We start from the raw sequence: 15774 nt of genomic DNA on the forward strand, positions 1-15774 counted from the left end.
AATTTTCAGATTAAAATTCAGTTAGCTTCTAAGTGGAGCTGAAACGGTCCTTTTATTTTTTTTCTCTGAGTTGTCCTGTGCAAACTCCCACAGTGTGACAGAGAAAGGTACAAATGCTCTTGAGTGGCAGTCCTGCAAGGCATCATGGGACACCCACCTAGGATCAGGTGCATTCTGTCTTGGTTAACTTCTGGCAAGGGTTTAGCAGAAGCCATTGCTCCTGGCACCTGGTTTACACCGAGAGCTGGAGAACGTTTTTGTATACCAGACACTGCTGCCGCTTCTGTGGACTCTGGACACGTAAACCCTGTGCTGTTTAGCCAAAGTGCCACGGCATGGAGAATCGGGGCCCAGGAGTTCCGGTAGTGAAGTCTCGCAGTATCGATGGTCTCGGGAGTGTAAAATGCTCCACCTGTGAGACAATCAAATCAGTAAAAACATTGTTTTCAGAAGTGTGCTCTGGCAACAAGCTCCTCCCCAGCCCAAGGGCTCCTCCACAGCTACGCTGGGGGCCTGTCCCTCCTGATGCCCGCCTTTCAGCCTCTCCTCTCTGCTACCAGGGACACCATGCGTCCTCATACTGTTCTTCCTTGGAGGGACAGGCTGGACTTCCTCTTTGCTGTCTGTCTTCACCATCAGAGGCCCTCTCAATCTGTTCTCCACCCTTCACTTCCTCCCACCTCCCATTTCCGCTGCAACACTGAGCTTCTTCTCCCTCCTGGCTGTCACAGTGGCTGAAGGGAGGAAAACAAAAGGGGCTCAATCATTGTCACCAAAATATCTGGGAGAAAGAATGGGTTATTGATTTAAGATTTACTTATTTATTATGCATACAATGTGCTGCTGGTACGTATGCCTACACGCCAGAAGAGGGCGCCAGATCTCATTCTAGATGGTTGCGAGCCAATATGTGGTTGCTGGGAATGGAACTCAGGACCTCTGGAAGAGGAATTTTTAGGAACACAGCTTATGGCTCAAGTAGGATTGTCATGAAACTAGGGCATCGGGCTGCACAGCAGTGCACTTCATCGTGGTGTGGTCACTGGTGGATTCCTAGCTCTTCAGAGTGCCCTGAACTTCCTGTCTACTGTATTCCTGCAGCTGTCACTAGGATGGCACTGGCATTTTTGCTTCAGCTAACACGCTCCCTGGTTATAGCCTGAATTCACGAAGTCGGTAGGAAGGACATGTTCTTTTTTTTTTAATATTTATTTATTTATTATGTATACAATGTTCTGTCTGTGTGTATGCCTGCAGGCCAGAAGAGGGCACCAGACCCCATTACGGATGGTTGTGAGCCACCATGTGGTTGCTGGGAATTGAACTCAGGACCTTTGGAAGAGCAGGCAATGCTCTTAACCGCTGAGCCATCTCTCTAGCCCGGAAGGACATGTTCTAAATGAAACAATGCCAAGTTCAAGGTTACAGAATCAGATTTGAGGATGTTATGATGTGATTGCTGGTACTAGCCTCTGCCAAGTTCATTTTGTTTAATATTAATTTGAACTCCATAAGAGCAAACTACTGCATCTAATACTTACCATCTGGGGGGAGCTGACTAGAAAATTCAGCTGGTAAAGTCAAAAGTGCATAGTCTTTCAGTGCTGCCAGCCACAGGCGGCTTAGCGTGGGCAGTTCCGGCTGTACCAGGGTTATTAAACTATCTGGCGGAAGTTCATCTATGGTACCATAGTCGTCGTCGTCGTCATCGGGATTTTTAATTGCCTTCTTTGGTTTTGATTCTGCTTCTTTTTTAATATTCATTGCAACCACATATACCTAGGAAGACATTCATGAGTTGAAAATAAGACATCAGATAAAAACTGGGTTTCGTAAATTGTTCTAATTACGCAGTTAAATGATCAAGGGGAATTCGGTGTGGATATTCGAAAGTATATAACTTTATGAATTCTTGATAAGCACTAGCGAGCAACTCTATCTCCTGTTTCAGAAGCATTTTTAATTGATCTGATTTCTGACTATTCCTCTCACACCATATCCCTTAAGTAGGCGTCTCTGAGTAATTCTGGCATGCTTGCTCCATTTTACAAAGCCTCCTTTTTCCCAGCATAGAGCATAACTTCCTGTCTACTGCCTCTTTCCCAGGCTGACTACAGAATAAAACAGCCTTCAAAGAAATGGACTGAGAAGGGAGGTGGCCAGGGAAAGGATATCCATAAATATCCCCCAATCTGCCTCCTACACAGGCCTTAAATGATACTTGGCAATCTTGTAATTACAACAGATAGGCCATCTAGGAATATGATATACTTGTCACATGTATTATCTGTGTCCTTTGTAGTTTGTGGACGTTTTCAAAAGGCATGTAATACCAACTCTCCTAGAGCATGTTCAGGGTACTTCCTTGTTGAGTTTATTTTTGTCCTCATGTTCAGGCTCTGGGGAACTGATAATACATAGCTGGGAAACGGGGGGAAGGAATAAAACAACTACACTACACAAACGCCTTGAAAACTCTTCATTCTACAGCACTGTTCCTGTGTCTGCTGTGGAAGCTCCTGGCCTGTGCACGCCAAGCTCCTGGTGGGCAAGGCTTCCCTTACACTCATTCACACAGTGAGAAGACAGAGCACACACAGAGCAACTAACAACATTCTAGAGTAGACACTGCTGCCTGGGTTATAAACACCACATTCATGTTTCCCGGAGGTGGGTTTTTTGGGCTTTTTTTTTCTGGCTTTGTTTTATTCTAGATGGCCTGTAACTTGCTGTGTAGACCAGGCTGGCCTCAAACTCATAGATATCAACCTGCTCCTGTCTCTTATGCATTGGGGTGTACCACACACACACATTTCCCAATCATTTTAAGATTGCCCTCTACCTCAACTTTGATATTATACTGACATTTTAAGAAAGTGTCCAGCCGGGCGGTGGTGGCGCACGCCTTTAATCCCAGCACTCGGGAGGCAGAGGCAGGTGGATCTCTGTGAGTTCGAGACCAGCCTGGTCTACAAGAGCTAGTGCCAGGACAGGCTCCAAAAGCTACAGAGAAACCCTGTCTCGAAAAAGACTAAAAAAAAAAAAAGTGTCCAATAAACACTGTAAATATAATCAAAATTTCATTTGAATCCTTAGTTGGTACCTTGCTTTGTTATTGTGCTAGGAACTAAAGTAACAAAGACAAAAATATCTACTTTTTCTATGATAAGGGAATGATAAAATGCTGAGAAAGATTTTTTTAAAAGAATTTTTAAAGTTTACTTCTAGGCTGGGTGTATGCCTGTAATCTTGGGAAGCTGAGGGGAAAATGGATCTGAGGTCAGTTGGGTAACATAACAAGACACTGTCTTAAACAGCAAACAACAATAAAACGTAAAAAAAGAATGAAAAAGGTAAACGTAGAAGTCCCAAACTTTGTACACGTGGCACCTTCCCTGCCATAGCGCACCCGGTGTCTGGCACCAACCGAGCACATGTGGCTTCGGAAGTGAATGCCCAGACCTGTGAGGGAGCACCGTTAGGGCAGAGCACAGCCACAGAGACCTGTGAGGGAGCACCGTGAGGGCAGAGCACAGCCACAGAGACCTGTGAGGGAGCACCGTGAGGGCAGAGCACAGCCACAGAGACCTGTGAGGGAGCACCGTGAGGGCAGAGCACAGCCACAGAGACCTGTGAGGGAGCACCGTTAGGGCAGAGCACAGCCACAGAGACCTGTGAGGGAGCACCGTGAGGGCAGAGCACAGCCACAGAGACCTGTGAGGGAGCACCGTGAGGACAGAGCACAGCCACAGAGACCTGTGAGGGAGCACCGTTAGGGCAGAGCACAGCCACAGAGACCTGTGAGGGAGCACCGTGAGGGCAGAGCACAGCCACAGAGACCTGTGAGGGAGCACCGTGAGGACAGAGCACAGCCACAGAGACCTGTGAGGGAGCACCGTGAGGGCAGAGCACAGCCACACAGACCTGTGAGGGAGCACCGTGAGGACAGAGCACAGCCACAGAGACCTGTGAGGGAGCACCGTGAGGACAGAGCACAGCCACAGAGACCTGTGAGGGAGCACCGTGAGGACAGAGCACAGCCACAGAGACCTGTGAGGGAGCACCGTGAGGACAGAGCATAGCCACAGAGACCTGTGAGGGAGCACCGTTAGGGCAGAGCACAGCCACAGAGACCTGTGAGGGAGCACCGTGAGGACAGAGCACAGCCACAGAGACCTGTGAGGGAGCACCATGAGGACAGAGCACAGCCAGAGACCTGTGAGGGAGCACCGTGAGGGCAGAGCACAGCCACAGAGACCTGTGAGGGAGCACCATGAGAGCAGAGCACAGCCACAGAGACCTGTGAGGGAGCACCGTGAGGGCAGAGCACCGTGAGGACAGAGCATAGCCACAGAGACCTGTGAGGGAGCAACGTGAGGGCAGAGCACAGCCACAGAGTAAAGGCAGGCAGAGTATTCAAGGACAAACGTTCACTCTCACAGGTCTGCAGGAGGAGCAGGGAGAACAAGAGCAGGGAAGCAGGAAAATGTGGCTTTTGCCTGAGCGCATGAGGCAAGGCAGAAATACCCAGAGTTTTATTTGGTAAAGACATAAAGGCACAAGAAAGGAGAGTCGCTGCAGGGTTTTTATGTCAGATATACAGCCTGGTCTATATAAGGACTGAGCTCCAGGCTAGCCAGGGATACACAGTGAGATACTACTGCAAAACAAACAAACAATTAGAACATACAAGCCTGAGATGCCTCATAATTCCAATTCTCATCTTCATGCTCTGTCTTTGTAAGCCATAATTTTGCTGTACAGAGACCTTTCTATTCAATTTTATCAGTTAATATGCAATTTTCTCAGTCTTCATATTCATACCCTAATGACTGCACTGCATAGACCATAACAAGTCCACGAATTTCCCTACAGTTGAACTAATTTCATGTTTTCTTCTGATTGTTTAGCCCAGGCAATCACAGACCATAAAGACATTCAGCAAAGGATCTTTACCTCTTGGTGTTACAAATAACGTGGTAAGCAAACGTATCTGTGAACTTATTTCTTGTCTTCTCAGAGAAAAGGAATATAAAAGGAACTCCAGGGTCAGTGATAACAAATGTTCTCCTGGCTCTCAAGAGAAGTGTGGAGAGCTTTGTGGTGGTGGTTGTACACTGGTAGAAGCACGGGCTATGGGGTCAAGTAAGACAGGTTCTGAAGGTGATGGTGATTGGAATAATTGCTACTCTCAGCATTAGTGGAAGAATTCTCAATGGAGGGATAACTAAGCAGGCGAAGATACTGGAATTCTTTCAAAAGACTTCAAGGGATGAGGAATGGGGGGCAGTGCAGAAAGAAAGAAGAATACAGGCAAGGACAGCACGGAGAGGTGAGGGTCCAGCAGGGGATCACTGATGCATGGACTTCTGAGGTCTCTTCACACAGATGCTGACTGCGAATACTCTTGTCCTCTGAGTTTCCGGCTCTGAGCCTACCGTCGAGCTCCACTTGCCCTGCACTGCTTCAGAATTCTGCATTTCTATGGAAGCGCTCCTCACGCTCTGCTTCACCTCCTTGTTTTGAGTTTAGCTTGCTAAGTAAATACAGTACATCTCTCTTGTTCTTTACTATCCTGCTCCAGAGCTGGTATTACATAATATGTTATTGGATAAATCAGAGTGGAGAAAGGGAAATAACAGTCCCAGATTAAAACAAAATTTTAATAATTTTAAAACTAGTTGTAGCACATATGTTCATTATGGATAAAATAGCAAGTACTGCACATAGTCCTTTACACTGATATCTAATCTAATTTACACTACATTTCCTAATGTTAATGTTAAAAGACAAATGGATCTGGGGAGATGGCTCTAAAATTAAGAGCACTTGCTACTTGTGCAGAGCAACAGGCATGCACATGGCATACATACATATATGCATGCAAAAACCATTTATATGCATAAAAAATTAAAAATAAAATATTAATGTGAAGAAATCAGTTTTTTAAAGATTTATATTCATGTATCTCATGTATATGAGTGTTCTATCTTCATGCACATCAGAAGAAGGAATCTTATCCTATTACAGATGGTTGTGAGCCACCATAAGGTTGCTGGGAATTGAACTCAGAACCCCTAAAAGAGCAGTCAATGCTTTTAACCTCTGAGACATTTCGCCAGCCCCTCCCCAAACAAGTTTTGAATAGGCAGGTATCACTCAGTGTCACACAGTTTACATAAAGCTAAAGACTTGGAGGAGTTGGAAAACAAATTCTCTGAATGAAATACACAAGTAAAAGCAGGTCTTGAGTAGAGAGACCTAGAATAGCGTGCTGTTTGAGAAAGTGGAGAGGGGAAATGAGTGGTAAAAGAATTCCCAGACGCCAGGGAACACAAAGCTCGAGGTACAAATTGTGAAAGCAATACAAATTACCCCCAAATAAGAAAGAATTCCAAATACATGCGTATTATTAATTTTGTTATGTGATATTCTGATTCAGTGCCAGGCGCAATGCTTTGAACTGTTATACAGAATGGCTTATAAAAGGTTTATTCCCACGTTTTAATGGAAAAACTGAGGCTGGGAGCCAACTGTCACTTGAGGAAGTCACACAAGATGGCAAACCTTGAGATAGGACGTGTTCCAGGTCCGCTGACTCAGTAGCTAATGTTCTTCACACTGCACACTGGCAGCTGTCCCAGCAGGTCCACCAAGCACAGCATGCAAATGCCATAAAAGGCCCTTAGTGATTATCGCAGCGTACAACGGCATGCACTTGAGATTGAAGGACTCATTTTGTGGGGTTTATTTATTTATTTATTTATTTTTTGGTTTTTCGAGACAGGATTTCTCTGTGGTTTTGGAGCCTGTCCTGGAACTAGCTCTGTAGACCAGGCTGGTCTCGAACTCACAGAGATCCGCCTGCCTCTGCCTCCCAAGTGCTGGGTTTAAAGGCGTGCACCACCACCGCCCGGCAGTGGGGTTTATTTTTAAAAAATAAAGTCCACCAACTATTATCTTTTCTTACTTTATTTTCAATATAAATTTTTAACAGAAAATAAAGTCAGATTTGCATTAATTTCAAAAAGACTAAAACTTTATAAATAAAAGTAATCATCTTACTAAAATAAGCAAAAACAGCCGGGCGATGGTGGCGCATGCCTTTAATCCCAGCACTCGGGAGGCAGAGGCAGGCGGATCTCTGGGAGTTCGAGACCAGCCTGGTCTACAGAGCTAGTTCCAGGACAGGCTCCAAAGCCACAGAGAAACCCTGTCTCGAAAAACCAATAAATAAATAAATAAATAAATAAATAAATAAAAAAATAAAATAAGCAAAAACCATTATTTTACTAAAATACTATCAGAGTAAGAAGTACAGGATCCCAAGATAACTTGATTTATAGCCTAAAAATTGGAAAAACATAATTTTTATGATATCTCATTGAACGCTACATTTTCTTTCTATGAAGGAATAAATCCATGCCTGTCCGTCTCCAATCCCGGCATCCTTTATCTACACTGACTACAGAGGTCACCCCCTCCAAAGCCCAGCATCCTTTATCTACTGAGTACCACACACGACACAGGGAGCACAGGCTGAGGGGCAGGAGAGATGCTCACAAGTTAAAACCACCTGCTGCTCTTGCAGAGGACTTGAGCTTGGTTCTCAGCACCACCTGGTGCTTCACAACCACCCATAACTTCAGTTTGAGAGGATCCCCTTTTTGGCCTCTATCATGTAGTCGCACACACGTGGTACATATACATACATGTAGGCAAAACACACATATACATAAAGTAAAAAAAATCTTTAAAATGGACTGAGTCGGAAGAGAAAGAAATCAGTTAATACAAATACTGGAGGGCAGGTAGTGATAATTCAAAAGCAACTGGAAAATTTAGAAAAGAGAATTTAAAATAATGCAATTTTATAAAGAAGTGCCCACATACACATGTGTGTACCTCTCTCTCTCTCTCTCTCTCTCTCTCTCTCTCTCTCTCTCTCTCTCTCTCATACACACACACACACACACACACACACACACACACACACACACACAGAGTAGCTGTGGAAATGAAACAGGTTTAAAAACAACTACTTAAAAAAAAAACTAAGCTGGGCGGTAGTGGTGCACACCTTTAATCCCAGCACTCGGGAGGCAGAGACAGACAGATGGATCTCTGTGAGTTGGCCAGCCTGGTCTACAGAGTGAGTTCCAGGATTCAAAACTACACAGAGAAACCCTGTCTCAAAACACCAAAAACCAAAAACAAACAACCCCCCCCCCCAAGTTTCTTAAAATTAATTAAATAAAAGAATCTTAGCATCAAATATTTTTTATTATTTATATTTTTGTGCTTTCCCCTATAATAAATGAACCTTTCATTTTTTGTTTTTTTGAGACAGGGTTTCTCTGTAGCTTTGGAGCCTGTCCTGGAACTAGCTTTTGTAGACCAGGCTGGCCTTGAACTCACAGAGATCTGCCTGCCCCTGCCTCCCAACTGCTGGGATTAAAGGCGTGCGCCACCACCACCCGGCTAAAGACAAAGGATTTTGCTTTGTATATTTCAGACAGGGTTTCATTTTGTGCCTTTGATTGTCTTAGAACTTGCTAAGAAGCCCAAGAATGGCCCTGGCATGGTAATCTCCTGCCTCAGCCTCACCTGCCAGAATTACAGGTGTGTGCCGCCACACGTAGTAAGACAGAGCTTCACAAAAGACTCATCCACAGACTTGAAGAAAGCATTCCATGTCAAGGGCCAGTTTTAATGCCCAGAAGATTGTCCAGTGAGCATCAGGGATAGAGGATGGTGAGGTATAAGAGGCCATGTTTACCTCTGCCCATGCCTTGAGGACAGCCAGCTTCTCCATGGTGGTGGCACTCTCTCGGTACAGTTGGCTAGAAGATCCCTTTCCCGCCTGAACTTTGTCCAGAGACGAAACGAGCAGGTTATGGACCCGACGGAGATCATTGAGATCGCTGACAACGCCACTTCCGATCCACGTGCTGCACACCTGGCCAAGGGACGTTTACAGTTATTGTGTATGGGGCGTACTCTGCAGGAGGAGAGGGAAGTGGGTTCCATCGTACCCATGCACAGGGGTCTGTCCCTCTATGGACAGGAAAGTAGCATTGAGTCTGTCTGTCTGAGACAGGGTTTTGCCATACACTACAGGCTGGTCCTGAACTCATCTCCCAAATGAATTAAAAGTTTGTACCACCATGCTCAGATTCTATGTTTTCACTATTTAACAAAAATTTTTAAAATAAGTGGTTTTCTACCCAAAGTAGTTCAGTCTTGAAAACTTCTTCAATAAAATATTTATCATTAGCAAATTATCAAGCTAGCTATTGTGAAAGACTTTTTAAAAAGGGAAAAAGAAAACCACAGAGTTTATGACTGCAATTTACACGTGACGATCTTAGAAGTCAGGACAGTTTGTGTGTAAAGACACAGGAATGCTAAATGGGGGAGAAATGAAGATCAGGAAAGCTGAGGTCAGAAAGAACAAAGTCTAAATATCCTATGTGCTAAGATCAGGTGATGGCCACGAATTTCCAAGAGTCATGAGTTGACAAGCATCTTTGGCTTTCGGTTTATGCCTTAGGAGAACCATATACGGGACAATCAACAGCACGCACGTTCAGTTACCTGTCTAAAGCAACACTGCATGAGACAGAAATTACATGGATGGAACTGGGAATAAAATGAGGTACTCAAGAGGAATGTGGAAACAAAAATTACCGGGTATGCACATGATTTATTTAGGGTCTAAGACAGTGAGGTGCAAAAAAGAGTGAAGAAGCAAACTGTTGGGTTTTGTCAAAGCTCCTAGCTTGGAAGAACCGTTGGAAAGTGACACCATTGTTGGAAGCACTAACAATGCCAGAAGCAGGAATAAAGAATTAGAAAAGTTCAGTGGAGAGTCAGTATGATCGGGATTCCAGACATTTTCACTAAGAGACTTGTGGACAGACATTCAGCAGAGAGTGGGAAACTCTACTCTAGATTCCAGGAGCAAGCAGAGGGTAACTATGCAAGATTAGAAACTTCTCCACAAAGGCCATAACTAAAGTAAGATTATGAGGCAGATCTGTTTAGGGAGAGAATATCTTTTCATTTGTTTCTTTTTCTTTTTCCTGAGACAGTTTCTCTGTGTAGCCCTGGCTGTCCTTGAACTCACAGATATCCACTTGCCTCTGCCTCCCCAAGTGCTGGGATTAAAGATATGTACCACCACCACCTGGCTTGGGAGAGAATATCTTAAAAGCCTTACATCCAAACAACAGGGAAAGTTGGTATACTTAAAAAGCAAGTGGGAACAACAAAAATAAATTGAAACCCAGGAAAATAAAGAAAACGACCACATGAGGACAGACGCTGAAGTCAAGACAAGGATGTCATCCGGGAAGAGGTCTAGACAGGGCCACCTTTGACAACTATGATTACAACCCACGACTTCTGGGTGAAAGGGACAAAGGCACAGGACCCTCATTAGGGAGCACGTGTGGGAAGGATTGGGCCTGCACCACACCGTGGACATTTCTAATAGGGGTTCATTAGGTACCGCTTTCAGAGACGAATCAATACTAAAACCGCAGCTGGCTTCAGGTGCAGCTAAGGACTCGCATTTTGCTGTCAAGTAGATCACAAAAACAAGACCAAACTATTCTGGCATTCTGGAGTATTCAGGATTCAACATGGCTAATGGACTTGTGTTCCTTTAAAATCCTTAAAAACTGTGACTAAATACTCGCATTGTTAAGTTTATTCACTTAAAAATCTTATTTTCAGTGGTGGCACTTTAGTCCCGGAACTTGGGAGGCAGAGGTGGGCGGATCTGTTAGTTTGAAAAACAAAAAAAGCAACAACAACAACAAAAAATGTATTTTCAAAAACTGAAAACTAAGTTTAATAAAATTTAGAACACTTAAAAACAGATCTTTATTAAGGGCATGCTTCTGACAAAATAAGTTGTCAACCAAAATAATTCTGCAAATAGGAAGTTCAAAGTTATATGTAATATAATACAAGTGTCAAAAGGAAGAAAGAAGTTGATTTATAAAGAAACAAAACATACTGGAGAGATACAATGTTTTTCTGAAATTTTGTTGAAATATAACTAAAAGTCAGGCAAATCTGTGAAAATCGGAAATTTGGTGCTAAGCTTTCCTTGCAAAAACCCTAAGTACCTTCTACTCTAAAGGGTGTAGGGTAGCTGTTCTCAACCCGTGAGTCACAACCCCTTTGCCAAACCTCTAGCTCCAAAAATATTTACATTACAATTCACAACAACAGCAAAGTTACAGTTATGAAGTAGCAATGAAAATACTTTTATGTTGGGGTCAGCACAACAAGAGGAGCTGTACTAGAGGACCACAGCATCAGGAAGGTTGAGAAGCACTGCTGTGGAGGCGGGAGAGATGGCTCAGGGGTTAAGAGAGTTCTTGCTGCTCTTATGGAGGACTAGAGTGTGGTTCCCAGCACCCACGGCAGGAAGTTCACGACTGTCCTTAACTACATGTCCACGTGATCTGATACTCTCTTTTAGCAACTGTGGGCACCCATGCATGTACGAGCATACACACACAAAAATAAAAAATATAGCGAGTTTTTGAAAACAGTTTATACCTAGAAATTGTAAGTAATGTTTTATGGATTTGTTTAGAAAGAAAGATAATGTAGTGATGATTCAACAAAACCATAATCAGAGAAAAGACTTTGGCTTCACACCAAGCAAGTGAACATCCATTTATACATTTTAGGCTCAAGTGAAATATTTAAGGGTGTACTGCTCATGCCTCTGCTCCTGTTTAAAAGAATACAGTTTGTGTGTTGTTATTTCGGAGCATAAGCTAGCTAGGCGGCCAGGGTGCTGGGGACGCAGCCCCGCCGCTCCTATTACAACAAAGGGATGAGATTAACACCAATTACCTTACATTTCCTATAGAACACAAAAGCAAAGCAGATGTGGGGGGAAGATGGCTCATCTGGTAAAGGTGCCCACTGTCAAGACAATGATCTGAGTGGGAATCCACACAGTGGAGGAGACAGCCATGCTACAAGCTGTCCTGACCGCCACATGAGCGCCGCACGGCCAACACATCAAGTAAGTAAATGAGTGAATGAATATTTTATTTGAAATTTTAATAAAAAGGAATGAACATTATTGTATTTCCAAGACTCTTTAAGTGAAATCTAAAACCTTTAGAAACGTATAGAAGGCAGCCATAGAAAGCCTGCTTTCTTCTTACCTGGCAAGCTTTTGCTATTATATCTGACGGTGTATCTTGTGAAAAGGCTGGTCTTAGGGCAGCTCCCACCTAGAAAAATGAGCAAAGTCATAAACTTTGTGTCACTAGAGATTAAAGCACCAAATACACATCTTTGTTTCTTTCTTCTTTATCACTCCCTCCTTAATACTTTCCAATACAGTAAGATTAACTATGGTTACATTTTTCTTTGCTTCTCAAGAAGTTATCAATATCAAATCTAAATGGAAACTATGCCCAAAGGGCAATCTTGTTTCTTTGCTTTTGTTTCATAGTAAATGGGACTTTCTGACAGAGTCACATGATATCAAAGATAACCAAAGACTGTGACATTTTTTGTGTTTCCTCCTTGGCGCCATATATATTTTGTAAACATATTTCTAACAACCTTTATGTATCTCTTGAGTAAATATCAAGAAATTGGGTTAATTTCTTTAAATAACTGAGGAATTATAAATTCATAGGCACTAAAGTACCTCAAAGACCATTTCACCCCACAAAAAAATGCTTTAAAAGGCTGCTTAAGGCCGGGCAGTGGTGGTACACGTCGTAAATCCCATCACGTAGGAGGTAGAGACATGAGGATCTTTGTGAGTCTGAAGCCAGCCTGGTCTATAGAGTGACTTCCAGAACAGCCAGGACTGTTGCACAGAGAAACTCCTGTCTCAAATTAAACCAACCCCGCCCCCCCAAGAAAGGCTACTCGAATTTATTAGCTTTTAGGAGATCAGCTCAGTAGGTAAAAGCAAGCTAGACAATCTTGAGTTTGATCCTGGGAACTATGGTAAAAGGAGACCCCATTCATGCATTTGTGTATGCACACACACACAGAGCCATGGATTCTCAGGTAGATAATGAGATGTAAGGTGTATGAGCTGAATGGAGACATTACATGTAATCTGTTCTTAAACTGAGGTTTCTACCAACAGTCACTAAGCCGATTACATGGATGTCTGGAGACACTCAAAAGTTCCTTTCTATGACTACAGACATGTGGCAGCTGACCATGGCATGTGAACTGGCACTGAAGGAAAACAAAAACTATAAATGAGTTAACTGGGTCTACTGACAAAATGATTATGACAGACAGTAAAAGCAGAGAGTCAATATTGAATTTCCAGTGATTAATAACTGTTCTGTGATTACATAAGACAATGTTCTCATCCTTTAGAAATAAAGTCCAAATGGCTCAAGGGTAACAATGACTAAAATAATTTACTTTGAAACGATTTAGAAAAAAACTGTATTACATACGGATGTCTGTGGAAAGAGGAGGACACAGGAGGGAGAAGGGAGGAAAAGAAAGTCAGCTATCAAACATGCAGACCACATTTAGCAATAGACAGGTATGGGGGAAGGATATAAAATGGTTTGGGAATATTTTCCTGAACATTTGAAATGATTTCTAAATAAAAAGACTGTAGAGGGCAGAGAGATGGATGTCCTGCACACATCTTCCCTCTAGTGAGAACTGCACACAGCCACCTGCAGCACAGCTGCACCTCCCTTACCCTAGTTAAGTAGTTTAGAGATTACTCTATTACATTTGAACACAGCTTTATTTATCTGTTTACTTAGGTCTGTTTTGAGACAAGGTATCTATGTGTAGTCCTGGTTGTCCTGGAACTTGCTCTGTAGACCAGGCTGGCCTCAAACTCACAGAGATCCTCCTGCCTCAGCCCCTGGAGTGTTGGGATTAAAGGTGTGTGCTACCACCAGGCTTGAACAAAGCTTTTAGACAAGATATTGTGTGTCTGGAACCAAGTTTGGGAATAATTTCAGTTAAAAAAAAAAGACTCGGTTTTGCTTGCTAGGATAACTTTTCCCCAACTTTCACACCGCCTCTCCCCCATAACGCGGGATTAGTTAATGATGTGTCTGAAATCAGGAAAAACAAGTTCATCTGTTTAGGGTGTAGCAAAAACAATCTCTTAAAACTCTGCCTCTTCACTAGTCCCTTTGGCGGCTACTGTCAGGGGTCAGCTCCTCACTCGCTCACAAGAGGAAGTGCTTTACTTCTAAGGCTGCTTGTCAAGACTCACACATACACACTTGCACACAAGGGCAGCAAACCCGTACCACGGCTATGGATGCTCCCTTTATCTTTTACACGGCAGGGAAGCATAAGACTGGAAAGCAAGGCTGGAATTTCTATTCTAGTTTTATCATAGCTCTGCTATCACAACTTAAAAATAGTTACAGCAGTTTGACCCTTCTCCAGTTGTAGGTTGACTGAAACAATGGAACAGATCCTACAGGTTTGAGCTCCATATGAGGAGACTACAATCCCTCCTTTAGTGACCCTCGCAAACTCCATTCAGTCTGTAAATAAGCACCAAAACTCACATTAGCTTGATACTGCTCCAGGATCACGTGACCTGGAAATTCTGGCTCAGGCACAGATGCAAATTTCTTGATAATGTCTTCAAGTGCCTGGAGCCCAGCCATGCGCAGTTGGTTGCTATGATCAGTGGCAGCCATGAAGGCCATGCGAATCAGGTCAGAGAGATGCAGTACTAAGAGGTCATCTGCAAAGGAAAACAGAACGCAGACAGAAAAGTTTACCCAAACTTATGCAATAACATAAAATATGAAACAAATCAACTTGATAAAGCATTTATGATCTACTTAATTCACAATGTCTAAAAAATAAAACTCCCATCAAGTGTCCTGGAGCAGCGGTAGACATTTAATAACATTGCTAAGACAGACAAACACAGGGAACACTTGACAGTTGAAGCAAAATACATGAGTAACATTCCCCAATGGGCTAGTAACTCCTCTCAGCAGACGCTGGCAGGGCTTTTCTGTAAGGGCCGGATGCTGAGGATTTTTGGCTTTGCGGGCCATAGTATCTCTAAGGCAGTTACTCAGCTCTGCTGCCACACCATGAAGACAGCAGAGAGTGCTTCCAGAATCCAATAGACAGTGCTACAGAAACGAGCGCTGAACTCCAGTAAACTGTGAAAAGCGGCTGTGGGTTGTATTTTGATCACAGGCCATAGCCTACTAATTCCTATTGTAGAAAAACACAGTGTGTAGTCAGGGAATTTGGTCAACAAAATTATTCTCTAAAAGATTTTTTTATGAGAACGGAGTGGGAAGGGAGTCTTGATCTTTTAGCACTAGGGCAAAGGTAACCCTAGATCTTGCTTAAAAGCAAGTCTCAGAGGAATTCAAATAACACAAAGCACAATAATTTTCCTCCATCCCAGGACAAAGTTCAGCACAATTTAAAGGAACAGCAGACTCCAGCACTAACTGCACAGCATGCACGTCTGTCCAGCATCTGATGACAAGTCTCAAGAATGTGAGGGGGAGAGAAACACAACTCCTAAGGGAAAGGAAGAATCAACAACCAGAAACTGGTTCCGATAAGAAAGGCACAGCAGAACCAGCGGCAAAGATTTACAGCAGCTGGTGTCCACTGTGTCTGCCACACAGGAAAAGGGGAACATGAACACGTGAACCGGCAGGAATATGGGCCTGTAAGGCATAAAACAGAACAAAAAAGATGCAGGGTGAGAAAAGGACAGGACAGGCACTAAAGGTCAGA

The 15774-nt window shown here is 43.3% G+C and overlaps 1 protein-coding gene across 2 annotated transcripts in view; it reads right to left on the minus strand.

Moving 5' to 3' along the window:
* Heatr5b (HEAT repeat containing 5B) overlaps positions 1 to 15774 on the minus strand; it is a 76598-nt gene that overhangs the window by 14564 nt on the left and 46260 nt on the right. For both annotated transcript variants that reach the window (XM_075955768.1, XM_075955767.1), the window contains 5 exons: positions 14565 to 14746; positions 12201 to 12269; positions 8780 to 8959; positions 1542 to 1779; positions 158 to 412 (listed from right to left, as the gene is read on the minus strand). In XM_075955768.1, the coding sequence (XP_075811883.1) occupies positions 158 to 412; positions 1542 to 1779; positions 8780 to 8959; positions 12201 to 12269; positions 14565 to 14746 (924 nt within the window). The remainder of the gene's footprint in view (positions 1 to 157; positions 413 to 1541; positions 1780 to 8779; positions 8960 to 12200; positions 12270 to 14564; positions 14747 to 15774) is intronic.

The sequence above is a fragment of the Microtus pennsylvanicus genome, chromosome 21 (assembly GCF_037038515.1).
Source record: "Microtus pennsylvanicus isolate mMicPen1 chromosome 21, mMicPen1.hap1, whole genome shotgun sequence".
NCBI lineage: Eukaryota > Metazoa > Chordata > Mammalia > Rodentia > Cricetidae > Microtus > Microtus pennsylvanicus.